We start from the raw sequence: 15552 nt of genomic DNA on the forward strand, positions 1-15552 counted from the left end.
AAGAGTTATATGTGTTTGATGGAAGAGTGAGGTGCCCAGCTGGTCCATTCAAAACATCTAGCATCTATATTGTGTCTTTTTAAAAAAAATTTTTTAAATTTTTTGGCTGTGCAACAAATAACTTTAAAATCTCAGTGGTTTATCCCAACAACCATTTGCTATCATCATCCTGGGTCTGAAGTCTGGCTGCAGTTTGGCTGATCTAGGCTGGGCCAGGTAGAACTCAACGGGTTTTCATTTGGGTGCAAGTCTCTTTCCCCTTGTCTTCATTCTGGGGCCCTGGCTGAAGGGGCAGCAGCTTCCCAGGGCATGCTCATCTCATGGTGGGTTATTAGAGCACAAGGGGACAGGCCAAACCATAAAATATGGTTTAAAGCTTCTGCTCATGCCCTTTCCATGGCACTCCATTTGTCAAAGCAAATCACATGGCCAAGTCCAACAAAAATATGACAGGGAACTCTGCCCACAGTGGGAGGCACTGCACAATCACACAGCAAAGTGTTTGGATCCATAATTCTATTATAAAGAAGGTGATGAATTTTGAATAACAGTTTGATCTACAACAGTATATATTATAAACACAAGAAATAGCTGAACAAGGCATATAGCTGAATACAGAGGTGAATAGACATGGGGATGAAAATGACTAAAAGTTGTAAGGGTATGTCAAATGTGTTGCTAGAGGATTGGAACAAATGGTCAATTATGGTGCTCCTCTGATCTACCGATTCACTGATTCTTGGCTTGTTTTAGTTCTGTGTTGCTGCTATCAATTTTATTTCACAGCACTATGGTGTAAAGATGTTGACTATTTATTCATCTAAGTTATATTTTACCTATTCTAAGTTCCCTTCTGCCTGGCTGTTGGAAAATTTAATTTTGGACATCACTGGAGCCCTTCCTTCCCTGTACCCAGTAGTATCAGAGAGATTCCTGGATCTACATGGTAGAAACCTGGAGGAAGCTGTGTCTTCCGGCTACAGTGGTTGCCTCCCAATATTATGGGAAAACCTACTGTTGACATATACAAAATTCAGAGAGTTTAAAATTTAGAGTTAGAAAAAGATATTCTAACCTACAAACCGGAGAAGTTTAATACAAGACATTTGCAAATACAAAATGCTATGAAATGCTTCTTTGATGGAAAAACCAGTGTCAGACTTATATTCTCACTGTAAACAACTATAAACCTGGGGAAAACATGAGGCAGCTGTTTTCAGGCATTAAACAATAGGCAGCACGGGTCTGTGATCCTTGAGAGAAAGGAAACACCAGATGAACCTCATATTCACCCTGGCTTTTTGCCTGGGGACATTTTCCCAAGTACAGCCCAGGGAGGTGGAGCAATGGTCTCACTGAACAGAGGAGGAAGAGATCAAGAGTTTGGGGCTACCAAGAAGGCTGATTTGTAGGAGAGGGTACAGGAGGAGAGGGAGCAGCATATGGGTATAGGGGACAGGAATCTGCTCAAGGATTTCCCTCAGTTGCTTGGCCAAGGGCCAGGCTGGGCCTGCACAGGGCAAGACTCTGTGAGACCTGACACAGAGTGGCTGCTGTGGGGCTGAGAGGTGAACAGAGACTGAGGCGGGCTCAGGGTGCTCAGCCCACCTCACCTGAGGGGGTCTCAGTGCCCAGAAATGTTGGAGTTCTAGTCCAGCCAGAGTGAGAGACCTTGATGAGCACTTAAGGCATTCATTTGGGGCCCCAGATAGGACCACTTTAGGAGTGAGAACAACACCCTAGAGTAAAGGCCGTACCTTAAGACTAGGGACAAAAACCAAAAGAGACCCACCCAATGTGGCATAAGACCGAACCTAACAGGATCAAAAGGATCTTCCAGTAATTTAACTGCTTATCAAATAAAAATTCAATACCCATTAAAGGAAAACAACATAATCTAGGCTTTGTACAGCATTTCATCCACAATATTTAGCATACAATAAAAATTACTGAAATATAAAGAAGTAAAAATATGACAAGCAAAAACGTGACCCATACTATAGAGAAAAAGATATATGATGGCCCAGATGGTGGATTTAGCACACAAAGAATTTAAAGCAGCTGATGTAAATGTGTTCAGATATTTAAAAGAAGAGATGGACATAATGAATAGATGGGGAACATTGGCAGAGAAATGGAACTACTAAAAAGAGCCAAATGGAAATTCTAGGACTGAAAAGTAGAATAGCTAAAATAAAGGTTAACTGGATGGATTTATGAGACCATGAGAGACATGCAGAAAAGAGAGGCCACTGAGTTAGAAGGCAGATAAGTAGAAGTTATCCAACCTAAAAGCCAAGAGCAAAAAGGTTGGGGACACGGGATGACAAAGCTATAATGACTGTGAGACAATATCAAGTAGTTGAACATATGTCTAATTGGAGTCCCATAAAGATGGGAGGGAAGACAAGGAAGAAATTATATTTGAAGAAATAATGACCACAATTTCCCCAAATTTTGCAACAAATATCAACCCACAATCCAAAAAACTCTGAACCTGAAACAAAATAGGAAGAAAACTACACCTGAGCACATTGTCTCACCTTCTGAAAACCAAACTTAAAGAGAAAAATTGTTGAGTAGCCAGAGGAAAAAAGATACATAGAGGAAGATATGAGAGTGAAAATGAGAGCGAAATAATATTTTCAGATAGGGGCGCCTGAATGGCACAGTCGGTTGGGCCGCCAACTCTTGGTTTTGGCTCAGGTCATGATTTCAGGGTCATGAGACTGAGTCCCATGTCAGGCTCTGCACTCAGCTTGACGTCTGCTTGGGATGTCTCCTTCCCCCCTCCCTCTCCCTCTGCCCCTCCCCCCACTCATGCATTTGCACACACGTCTCTCTCTCAAATCTTAAAAATATTTTCAGATAAATGAAAGCTGGGAGCATTTACTGCCAACAGACTTAATACTCTAAGAAATGCTAAAGGATGTTTTTTAGGCTAAAGGGAAATGATACCAGAAGGAAACTCAGATCTGTAGAAAGGAATAAAGAGCACTAGAAATGGTAATTATATAGGCAAATGTGAAAGACTTTTCTTTCTTAATTTATTTAAAAAAACAGCTGACTGTTTACAACAAAAATGGCATTATGGGGCTTATATTGCATCAATTATTTACTGCTGTATAATAGATTATCTCCAAAGTTAATGGCTTAAAACAATAAATATCTTACAGTTTCTGTTGGTTGGGAATTCAAGAGTGGCTTAACTGAGTAGTTCTGGCTCAGTCTATCATGAGTTGCCATCAGGATATTCTCTGGGGCTGCATTCATCTGCAGTCTTGACTGGGCTCTAGGATCTCCTTCTAAGATCTTACGAGGCTGTTGACAGGAGGCCTCATTTTCACCATGTGGGCTTCCATAAAGCTGCCTGAGTGTCCTTACAGCCTAGTCTTGGAAATCACACAATACCACCACATTCTGTAGTTTAGAAATGAGTCACTAGTAAAGCCCACAATCAAGAGGAGAGGGATCAGGCTCTTCTCTTTGAAGGGAGCAGTATCTAAAAATTTGTACAGATATTTTAAGACTACCACAAATATGTAGAGGAAGTATATATGACAAATAACACAAAGGACAGCATGGTGTGGTAAATGGCATTATACTGTTGTATAGTTCATACATTGTATGTGAAGTGGTATAATGTTAATTCTAATTAGATGCATATTGTAATTCCTAGAACAACCATTGAGAAATCCAGGGGTATAGCTAAGAAGCCAATAGAGGAAATGAAATGGATTACTAAAAAATATTTGACTACCTTGAAATAAGGCAGGCAGGAAGGAACAAACAAATGGGACAAGTAGAAAGCAAATGCCATATCAATAACATTAAATGTAAATCGTCTAAGTATTTTAACTTAAAAGTATAAGTGATCAGACTTAACTGTTTAAAAGAGAGGTATTTTAGAAATAAGTCAGAGAAAGACAGATACTGTGTGAACTCACTTATATGTGGAATCTAAAAAAAGCCAAACTCATAGAAACAGAGAGTAGAATGATGGTTGTCAGGGGCTGAGGAGTGGGAGAAATGGGAGGTTGTTGGTCATAGAGTACAAACTTCCAGTTATAAAATGAGTAAGTTCTGGGGATCTAATACACAGCATGATGACTGTAGTTAACACTGTATTATATACTTGAAAATTGCTAAAAGAGTAGATTTTAAGTGGTCTCACTGCAAAAAAATTCTAATATCGTGAGGTGATGGACATCTTAACTAATCTTATTGTCATCATTTTGCAATATATACATATATCAAATCATCACATTGTGTACCTTAAACTTACACAACGTCATATGTCAATGATATCTTCATAAAGGTGAAGGAAAAAAGAGATGTACTTTAAATATAAAGGCATAGATATGTTGAAAGTTAAAAAAAGTAGAAAAAGGTAAACCGTGTAAACTGTAAGGAAAAAGCTGGCGTGACTATATTGATATCAGAGAAGGTAGAGCTCAAGATAAGAAGTGTTAACAAGATAAAGAGGGACATATTGTTATGATAAAAGAGTCAATTCATCAAAATGATTGAAAAATTCTAAATGTGCTAATAACAGAGCTTCAAAATACATGAAGCAAAACCAACAGAAGTAAAGAGAAGAACAAACAAATTTCATTAAGAGTTAGGAGTTTAATACCCCTTTCTCAGTATTGACAGAGCAAGTAGATAAAAATCAATAAGGATCTTCATGATCTAAATGCCACCATCAATCACCTTAACCTAACTGACACTTATAGAGCACTATTCTCAACAACAGCAGAAGTGTGCATAGAGCACTCACGAAGATAGAACCATATGCTGGGCCATAAAATATCTCAACTGAATTTAAAAAATAATACAAAGTACATTCCCTGACCACAACAGAATTAAACTGGAAATTAATAACAGAAAGATCACTGGATATATGGAGCATTTGGAAAGTAAACAATACACTTCTAAGTAACCCATAGTTAAAAGAAGAAATCATATGGGAAATTAGGCTTTTTGGTTGAATGAAAGTGAAAGCATCGTATCAGAATCTGTGGGATGCAGCTAAAGCACTGTGTAGAGGGAAATTCATAGCTTTAGTTGCTTATTTTGAAAAAGAAGAAGGATTTAAAATCTATTGTCTAAGTGTTCACAGGAATGAGAAAAAGATGAATAAATTAAACCCAAGGTTGAAGCAGGGAAATAAAGATTAATAGAAGAAGAAATCAGTGAAACAGAAAACAAACAATAGACATTTAACAGTGCCAAAAGCTGATTCTTTGAAAAGATCCACAAAATTAATAACCTCCTAGCAAGACTAAGAAAAAAGGAGAGAAAACAAAAATTTCCAATATCATTACAGATCATACAGATATTAAAATATTAATAAAGGAATATTATGAACAACTATATGCCAACGAATTTGATAGCTTGGATTAAATGGACACATTTCTTGAAAAACGCAACTTACTAAAACTGAAACAAGAAGAAATGGAAAATTTGAATAGCCCTGTATCTGCTAAAAGTATTGGATATTTAATTAAAAACCCTTCCTTGAAGTTTGTAGGCCCAGGTTATTTTACTGATGAATTCTATCAAATATTTAAGGTTGAAACAATACCAGTCTCACACAGACTTTTTCAGAAAATAGAGAAAGGAACACTTCCCCATTCTTCATGTGGCTAGCCTATCCCATATACACAAATCTAACAAGGACATTTAAGGAAAAGAAGATTACAGACTAATCCTTTGGGAACATAGGTATAAAATCTTCAACAAAATAGTTGTTTTAAATAGACACTACCAGAAGATTCCATGTATACATTTTCCTTTCAAATTTAGTGGTTCTAGTTTCTATAAATGGCAAGTATTCGTTTTTGTTATTTGTTCATATAAAGCTGTTGTCTCTGTTTTCCATGGTGCTTGGATGGTGGTGCTCTTTGAAATGAGCTAAGTCACCCATCTTGAAAATGGTCTCAGCTACTTTTAATACCAGTTGGACAGCTTCTTTCCTCCCTATTTCTTCTTCCTCAGAATCTTTTGTTTTTAGAATTCCTTTTCTTATCCTTCCTTCTGAAATACCAAGAATATTTTATAAAGTAGGCTGAGAAACTCCTGTCTTTTTAAATCTTTTTCCTTAGCAAAAAACTAGCTTGTACTTGAAACAGATAAGGAAGAGAAACAAGATGCCTACCTTGCAGATCTTTGTAACGTTTATCCTCACAGTTTGGAACACTGGGTTAATACATTTTCTTGGCGTTCCCTGGAAACTGTCCTAAAAACTGCCTGTTCTCATACATTCGTGGTGCTCCTTGTTATCTGCAGTGTCACCCGAAAGTTTCATTTTAGTTTCATCTTCATCTGCACTTCTGCAACTGCTATCAGATCTGTTATCTGGCATTTATTATATATACAGCATAGCAGAGCTGTGAATTTTAATGTATTGCTCAGCTGCTTAGCTCAGACATGTCCAGTGTATTTACTTATGAGTCAGTAATTCGTAAATTTCCACCCATAATTGAGATTCACGTGCCGTTTAAGAAATGGGCACCTGAGAGGATACTTCAGAAACTCTTAGGTTGACCCATCTGAAAATATTTCTTTAACGGAAATATCTTCAAACTTGGTAGGTCCTGAAATACTAACCTTGGGACCTTCGTCTACCAGTACAATTTTGTCAAAAAGACAAAATTGATGTAGAGATAGACAAGCACATTTTTTAAAAAGTAGCTACGACTTTGTTTTAGATGAGAAGAATTTGGTTTAAGTCCTGAAGTGGTGGAACGAAGGGCCTTTCTGCGATTGGCGGGAAGTCTGATCTATATCCTGTCCGTCTGCCGAGGTTGCAGCCTTCCAACTTGGGACCAATTTGAAACAAGCAAAATATAATATAAATTGTAAGGCAGTTTATGATAGCTGATTCCTTTTCTACCCTCATTACTCTGATCACCCTAAGTCAGAGCAGGCTTTTCATTTTTTTCTGTTGTCATCAGAAGAGCAGTAAGCAGAAGGTTCTGTTGCAGGAGGACAGGTTGACCCAGACTGTACTACTCAGCCTCATTGGGGACTCCATGATCAAGATGGATTCTACTTTTTCTCCTCATCCATTGCTGGGTCTCTGAGTAATCACCTGGCAGTGACTCTTGACCTTCTATCCAAGATGAACTCCAGTGGCATAAACCAGAAGGAGGAAATGCTGTTTTCCTAGCTTCTCTCATTTCCTTCCTGAAACAGATTTAAACTTCATTTTCTGACACCTCTGATCCCTTCACACAAAGCAAAGAGACTATTCTTTTTTAGCCCTGTATTGTCAAGAATAAGAGAACTGCACAATTGCTTTTTGAAGTTAAATATTATTTCTCATTGCCAGGACTTGAAATTTTTAAAATGGATTCCCATTCCCAAAAGGTAATGTTTCAGGTAATGCAAGACCTAAAGAAATTTCCACGTGCTCATGAAAGCATATTCCTTTGAAGAAACCTATGCTGGAGAGTCCTGACAATGAAGACCCTCCTCCCCAGCTCTTGTCAGGTAGGCAGAGATGTACTTGTGTACGCCAGGGTTCCCCCCCTGCAGGAGCAAACAAGAAAGGAGAAACAGCAGTCCTTTGTTAAGGAAACCCCTTCAGAAATTTTGTTCTGGAATCCCAGAATTTAGACTTCTATGAATTGGGAAATATTAGGAAGAATATTGAAAGTGTCACCAGTGCTTTTTCAAAGAATAAATTTTCAAAACTCTCATACAATGCGTCCTACTTTCCTAGTAGTAAAATAGATGGCTCAGAGTTTCAAAACAAGAATTTAGAGTTTGGGTCCCATGCACCAAATCCATCAAGAGTGGGGCTATTTTTTTAGTGGAGTATTCCAGACATCAGTATCTTTATCAATATTTTTTGAAGCCTTCAAAATTACATCTCTAGCTCTTATCTCTCACCTGGATTTACAGTGGTGGATTTAGAAAACTAATTTTATAGTTTTCCGTATTCTTGTTCCCCATTTTTTTTCATGCACAGTGCTCAGAACTCCCGAAAATACCTTTGGGCATGTATCCATCAGGGGCCTAGCAGAATATGGAAGGTACGCTCAAGTTGGGTCATTTGAGGAGGTCCTACTTAGAATGGAATGGACAAGTTTGGGGTATATAACAATCCCAGGCAGGCAGGAGAGCCACCCCAGGCCTGTAGGGGCAGGGAACTAGGAGCCAACTGATAGCCCAGCAGGGAAGTAGCCAGGGGAGTAAATAGCCCCACCTTACCATCCTTCTACCTTCAGCTCTTCTGCTGTGTCACCTGTTGGCTAAACCCAACTGGAAGCCAGAGGCAAAGAGGCACCTTGATGCAGTTCTTGTGGGTCAGCTCTGAGGAGCACAGTTGCAGAGGGCAGGGCAGAGGAAGGTGGAGGGCAGGCCTAGGAGGGAAATGCAAGACATCCAGCACATGATTTATTGTTCAGTGTCCTCCATCTCTACCAGGCTCAGCTCGTTTCTCAAAAAGACTGCTTTGGAAATGACTTTTTAAGCTGTGTAATATCAGTGTCAGGGTAAAAGTTGATAGTTTGTGATCTCAGGAGATTTTTCAGGAAGTATGTACAGACTTGTAGATATGTTGCTTATTAAACATGACCGAAGTTCCCCAGGCCTGCCTTCATGTCCTCTTGCCTGTATGACATTTTATTTTTTTTAAAGACTTTATTTAATGACATACATTTTAAAAACCCCTTGTTTACTGTGGGAAATATATGTAACATAAGAGATACCATTTTAACCACGTGTAAGTGCGCAGATCTGCGGCGCGCAGCACATTCGCGTTGCTGTGCGGCCATCACCACCAGTTTTTCATCTCCCCAGACTGACGACACTCTAGACTCGTTTCCCCCTCACCCCAGTCCCTGGGAACCACCATTCGACTTTGTTTCTTTGTGTTTGACTGTTCTTGATACACCACGTAGGTGAAATCACACAGTATTTGTCGTCTTGTCACTTAGCATAATGTCTTCAAGGTTCATCATGTTCTAGCATGTGTCAGTCCTTACTTTTTAAGGCTGAATGATATTCTATTAGTAGACTTGAGTGATTTGTCACTTGCATACAACACCCGGTGCTCATCATAAGTGCCCTCCTTAATCCCCATCACCTGTTTCACTCAAACCTACCCCCCCGCCCCACCCCTGCCCAACCTCCCCTCCAGTAACCGTCAGTTTGTTCTCTATAGTGAAGAGTCCGTTTCTTGGTTTGCCTTTTTTCCCCCATTACGTTCATTTGTTTTGTTTCTTAAATTCCACATGAGTTAAATCATACGGTATTTGTCTTTCTCTGATTTATTTCACTTAGCATAATACTGTCTAGCTCTATCCATGTCGTGGCAAATAGCAAGATTTCATTTTTTTTAAAAAAGATTTTATTTGAGGGAGAACATGTTTGGGGAAAATGGTGGGGACTAAGCTAAGCTTCTTGGGGGCAGGAACTATATCTTGAATGTTCTTTGGTACATCACGGGCGTAAAACTGGATTAAGAGGTAGCTGCCACAGATATTAGTTGATAGAAAGTGTTAAAATATCCTTGAGTCACTAAAAAATGTCACTGTAGAGTTAAGAATCTCTCTCTTTTTTTCTCTAACTGAAAGATAAGCCTGCATATCTCCTTCTGAGATTAATGGTCAAGTTATCTGCAGGTTTTTATTTTTCCCTGGGTAGGGTAGATACTTTGGAATAGGAGTTGAGCTGTTTAGGACAATAGAGGAGAGTTGAATGCTCCTGTCAGCCACTGACAGGATTAGAGAATAAATATTTGAAGAATAGTGGGGTAAGTCTGCATGGGAATTTGACTGAGTCCATTAGGCTTGATAAATATTTGTTAAGTACGTGAATGAATTATAGAAAACAGGAAGACCTTGTGAATTTTTAAGCAACTGAACAATATGTAAAAATCAACAGTTTAAAAGATTAACCAGGTTCGTTGACAGATTTGTGGGGAGAAAGAATTGTATCTTTGGCCGAGAAAAGAGGAAAATGACTTAACAACAACAATGTAAACGGATAATGACCCTTGTTAAGATCTATATGCCAGAGTGCTGGAGGGGAAAGTCTGTGGTTTATTTTGAAATGAATGCATCAAAATAAAAAAAAATATTTGCAATGTGTCAAGAAGTAACATGGATTGATAAATGGATAAAGAGAGATGAGGTGTGATAAAGTAACTGTGGTAAGATGTGAATGGTAGAATCTAGGTGGTGGATGTGAAATTCTTTCAACTTCACTGTTGGAAAATTTTTATAAGAAAATGGAGAACCAAAGAGAAGAAAATGGAAGTCTAGAAGATTTCTAAGGAAGAACCCAGTGAGATTTAAGAGAAGCGATGCTTGTAGGAAAACAAAACAAAACAAAACAAAACACATGGGCACTGGAGTCAAACAGACCTGAATTCTGGTTCTGGCTAAGCTGTGTAGTCGCTAGAGAGAGTTTAGATATACCGCCCAGGGGTAGCACTGGGATTTGAACCCGGGCACCCTGGCTCTAGAGCCTTGCTATCCACCTTGCAGTGCAGCCGTGATTCAAGCTTCTAGCCCAGTGTCTGGCACATAGTAGATTCTCAGATGGTAGCTGTTGCTATTAGTGTACCGTCGGCTGTAGAGAATGAAGAAGCCCACAGGAGTATTTGATCTGGAAGACTTACAGGACACTATTACACAAGCTGGAAGGTCAAATTGTTTGTGGAGAAGAGATGGTTAATTTCGTTTTAGATACGTGGAAGTAGAGATTTTGATACGAACAGTTTCGTATATTTTTCTAAAGTTTGGTAAATGATTTGCTCACTAAAACTTTAAAAGCATGTTATGTGTTGAGCACTGCTCTAGACCAGTGAGCAAAACAGACAAAAATCTCTTCCCTTGTAGGGTTCTATGTTCTAAAAGAGTTTGAAGAATTAAGGACCTTTCTATCTCAAATGCAGAACGGAAATGGGGGCATTCACCAGTGAGAGAAGATGGTGTTTTCACAGCGGACTTCCCTGAGGTCCCTGACATCCTGCTCTATGGGCAGCCCTTTCCTCTGCTTTCTCTGATTTCCTCTGCAGTTCTTTTGCCTTCCATCTGGAGTTGGTGGAACAGTTTATATAATCTATTTATGATTAAGTTTCAAAATATCTGTCCAGGCCTCTAAAATGGCCCAGACAGGAACAATAACAGTTGCTTCTCACAGGGTATCCAGGGCAGAGAAGACGGAGATGAAATTCATGATATGCCACATAAAACAGAGGACACGAAGATCTCCGTTCTGGACGGACACACACACACGGACACACGCACACACACACACACACACACACACGCACACACGCGAATCCTGCACTTGAGCCAGACTCCGACTCCAGCACCCTTGCAGGGTGTTCCTCCGCGATTACGCACTCCTTCCCACAGGGTAGGAGGTCAGTCAGTAAAAGTATTCATTGAGCCAGACCCTCCTCTGCTTCTGAGTCATGTTCTGGTGCGTCAGAAAGGTTCTCAGGGAGAAGCTTTAACTCTTTCACATCACAGAGTTCACTCCTCAGTGTAATAGGGTCTCTCTCTCTCTCACATCCTAGAGATCTTATGCTAATTCTTTCTTTAACATTTCAGATAATGAGGTAATATATTTAGTCTGAGAGTGCGATGGAATTTGAGAAAATATACTAGAAGGAGGAAAATAATATCCACCATGGCCCAGCCTTGAGTTGTGTTAATAATATATGGATGGCTAAGAGGTTTGCAAAATATGCTTGTTTAAAAAAAATATTTATGACACCACCCTTACATGGAAATCTGACATCTGGCAACGTCAGCCATTTGGAGGACAGCCAGAAAATAAGAAAGGGGCCTCAGAGCACATGAAAAATAACTGTTGAAAAACTCTAACACATGTAGTTTACCACCAGAGAAGAGTTTGTTAGCATTTCCTTCGGAGCTTGTTTACTTTTTACGTATCTGGGAACTTCTAATAACTTGGGCGGCGTCTGTGTGGTCTTCTCTCCCCAGCAGAGAATAAACAGCCATCTAGAAAGAGGGTAGAAAAGCTGACTGAGGAGATAGCTGATAGCAGAAAGACCCAAAAGTTATACAGTCCTGGTGTTATGCATCACTGCACGGTATAGTAATGTGTGGTCTTAATAATGAACTTGCACCCATCAGTCAAAGACTAAACTAGATTCAATGTCTTCCCATTGCAGAAGGCAGAGAGGTATAAAGTGTCTATTTTTAAACGTGATCAAAGCTAAACCAGGTTTTGACATGTTGAAATGGTCAATTCTGTGGTGTTTCTGTACTTGAAATAGCACTTTCTCTGGTGATGATCTTTCAGTGAGACAGACTTGAGCTTGTAGCTGACTATGGAAATAACGTTTAATAACTGCTAGCATTGATTGAGCACCTCCTGTCCCAGCCCCATCCTAGGGGCTTTCACACCAGCAGCATCTTGTCTCTTTGGGGACAGATCTGGGTTTCCATCTCCATTCCATCTCTGACTTACTGTGTGACCTTGCACAGATTACATCACCTCTCTGAACCCGTGTCCGCATCTGCAAAGTGGAAACCAATAATACACGATAGGATTGTTGTGAGGACTCAATGGAGGAAGTACATAGAACAGTGCGTGGCACATAGTAAGTGCTCAGGAAATACTAGGCATTGTTGTAATTATTTTGATCATTATCGTCATCCTCTTGATGATGCATATGAATGTATAATTATCCCCATTTTTCTGAACAGGAAGCTAACCCAGAGAGTTTAAAGAGTATGTCCAAGGTGAAATAACTAATAAACAGTTCAGCTGGCGTTTGAACCTTGGTCTCTGACTCCAGACACCTGGTTACTTTGCATTCACATTAAGCTGCCTCCTAAGCATGTGATTATAATTAGACTTTTATACTTAAAATACATGGTAGGAAAGGGCAGAGGACGTGGGGAATGTTACTGGCCACTTCTCTTTTCCACTGTGCACCCAAGTCATCTCATTATAGAAAAAAGTTCCAGTAACACAAAGATAAGCTCCTTTTACTCAATAGTACACATTACATACGCAGTGTTGAATTGGGTTGCATGATTCATTAAAATCTTAAAGGTACCCCACATTCATATACTCAGTTATTCATCATATGCCTAACATGTTTGTCCACATCACTGTTTTCTTAGATAATAAACTCAATGGAGCTATAACCATGGTTTTGTTTTTTTAGCGCTTTTTGATTATCAGCATAGTTATATGTGAGATGAAAGTTAGAATCCTCATCGCTAACAACACCAGATAGATACTAGAGGTAAATAAAGGAGAATAGACTTGAGGCCTGGACACTATGGAGAGTGTCAGCTTCTCCGCGAGAAAGACCTAGGGAGAGAGGCTGCTAATCAGGGCTGATTGTTTACAGGTGAGTACATGCCTGCTAGTTCCTCCCCCCTTTTTTCCATTTTTTTTTTTAAGATGTTATTTATTTATTTATTTGACAGAGACATAGCGAGAAAGGGAACACAAGCAGGGGGAGTGGGAGAGGGAGAAGCAGGCTTCCTGCTGAGCAGGGAGCCCGATGCGGGGCTCGATCCCAAGACTCTGGGATCATGACCTGAGCCGAAGGCAGACGCTTAACGACTGAGCCACCCAGGCGCCCCTAGTTCCTCCCTTTCTGTGGCTTAAACACGTACTTAGGCTCCCCAGGCACACATGTCAAGGTAAGAGACACATCAGCTTAGCATAGCACAGACTCCATAATGGTGTGAGGATACTATGCGAGCCTGGGCCATGGGTGTCTGAGCTGAAAACACATTCTTGGTCTGGTGTAGTGTATGTATGTACTAGATCTTGTCTGGAGGTGTCATTTTTATAACACCCTTGTTCTTTTCATGGATTTTTACTTTTCAGTACATTTTAAATCTCTGCCTTTGAGGTGTGATCCCACATTCCTTCTTTTTTTTTTTTTCCCCCCAGTAGGTAGGAGCCAGGCTGCCCTGGGCCTGAATCCTGGTCCTGCTGTTATGAACTCTGTGATCTTAGACAAATTAAGTTTTCTGAGCATAAGTATCCTAATCTTTAAGATAGTTCTGGGGAAATAAATGAAATGCCATATTTAAAATCCCTGCTTTTGAAATACCACATCTTAAAAGTACCATATTGCCTGTACTTGAAAAATGTTAATTTTTCCTTATTGACCTCTTCAGGCATATTGAGAAGTCTGCATTTCCCAACTTTGTACCTTTTCTGTCACTCATAGGTAAAGGTCACTTTTTTCCCCCCAATTCCAGAATTGCCTTGAGAATCAAATGAAAAGTGTATGAGGAAATTATTGTTTTTGTGAGATAGTACCTTAATTTCTTTAAAGTATAAAGTACAAACTTCTTACTTGCTTAGCTTTGACGTGATTCTAAGTGTCTATCTTAAGCTTTATCATTCTCAAGATATTGACCTATATTCCAATAGGTTAAATAGTTATGCTTTCCACTTTCTTTTGACCTGTCTTTCCAGGTTGTAAAACATGGAGGCTGGCTCAGTGGTCCGAGCCATCTTTGACTTCTGCCCTAGTGTATCCGAAGAACTACCGCTCTTCGTGGGAGATGTCATTGAAGTGTTGGCAGTGGTGGATGAATTTTGGCTTCTAGGAAGGAAAGAGGATGTTACAGGTGAGAGGCTCCTAATTCCTCGGATACAAAATAGACCACAAGCCCTCCCTTCTTTCCATATTAAAAATAAAGGTTAAATGGGAAGCCCAAGTCCATAAACTTCAGAATCCTTTGTGTTTTTTTGTTATGTCTTTACTGTGGTTTCTACCAGTGAGGAGAGAATGTTTGTTATCGTTCCATCTCTCCTTATGGGTTCCTTCCAAAGGTTAAGATGGTTTGATACCAGCTGTCCCCAGCCCAGTTGTCTGTTCACATATTTACCTCCCCTCCCTGGGTCTTTATCCTTTGTGCTTAGCGCCATTGCTTTCCTTCTGAAAACACATGTTACTTCTTTATTCAGAACCCTGTTGTTTGCCTTTACTTTTCACTACCAGCCTTTATTTCTGATTTATGGAACTTAAGTCACTCTCCCCCATGTTTTCTCTGGCTGTCTTCCTCAAACATTTTCTACCCTTTCTTCAACTCTTTTCAAGAGAGCATGATGCATCCTGTTCACTCCTTCCCAGATCTGTGGTCGGTCGAAATCTATTAAAGCTGCAACTGCCCTCGGCGGTTTCCTTTCTTCTAGTCTTTAAAGTCTATGTTAGCACCCGTTTCTTTCATTCATTAGCCTAGGGAAGGGTGGAAGTTTTTCCCCCACACTGTGCACCTGTGTTAAATCCAGTCCTTGACTTATATATATTTATGTAAGTCTGAGCTGGAGTTTGTTATATAGTCCTTCGAACAGACTCTGTTGACACTTACCCCACATTTGGGCAATAATAGATTATTTCCCAGTAGAAATGATGGCTCAGCTAAGACAAAAATGATGAATAAGAGTTAGGCGAAGAGGATAGACGGAGAGAATTGCTTGTCCAAAGGTCCTGGGCTGACAAAGAACATGGAGGGTCTGAGAAGAGTTGAGCGTGGCATGCGGTGTGAAAGGTTGAGGGAACGTGCTGGGCAGAGTAGA

General features: G+C 39.8%; 1 protein-coding gene across 1 annotated transcript in view; it reads left to right on the forward strand.

Annotated features, from left to right (window-relative positions):
• DNMBP (dynamin binding protein) overlaps window positions 1-15552 on the forward strand; it is a 98020-nt gene that overhangs the window by 15259 nt on the left and 67209 nt on the right. Inside the window, exon 2 of the mRNA XM_028098790.2 lies at window positions 14446-14600. Within this exon, the coding sequence (XP_027954591.1) occupies window positions 14456-14600 (145 nt within the window). The 5' untranslated portion in view covers window positions 14446-14455. The remainder of the gene's footprint in view (window positions 1-14445; window positions 14601-15552) is intronic.

The sequence above is a fragment of the Eumetopias jubatus genome, unplaced genomic scaffold (genome assembly GCF_037043125.1).
Source record: "Eumetopias jubatus isolate StellerSeaLion01/CBP00866 unplaced genomic scaffold, mEumJub1_p1.0 scaffold_17, whole genome shotgun sequence".
Taxonomy (NCBI): domain Eukaryota; kingdom Metazoa; phylum Chordata; class Mammalia; order Carnivora; family Otariidae; genus Eumetopias; species Eumetopias jubatus.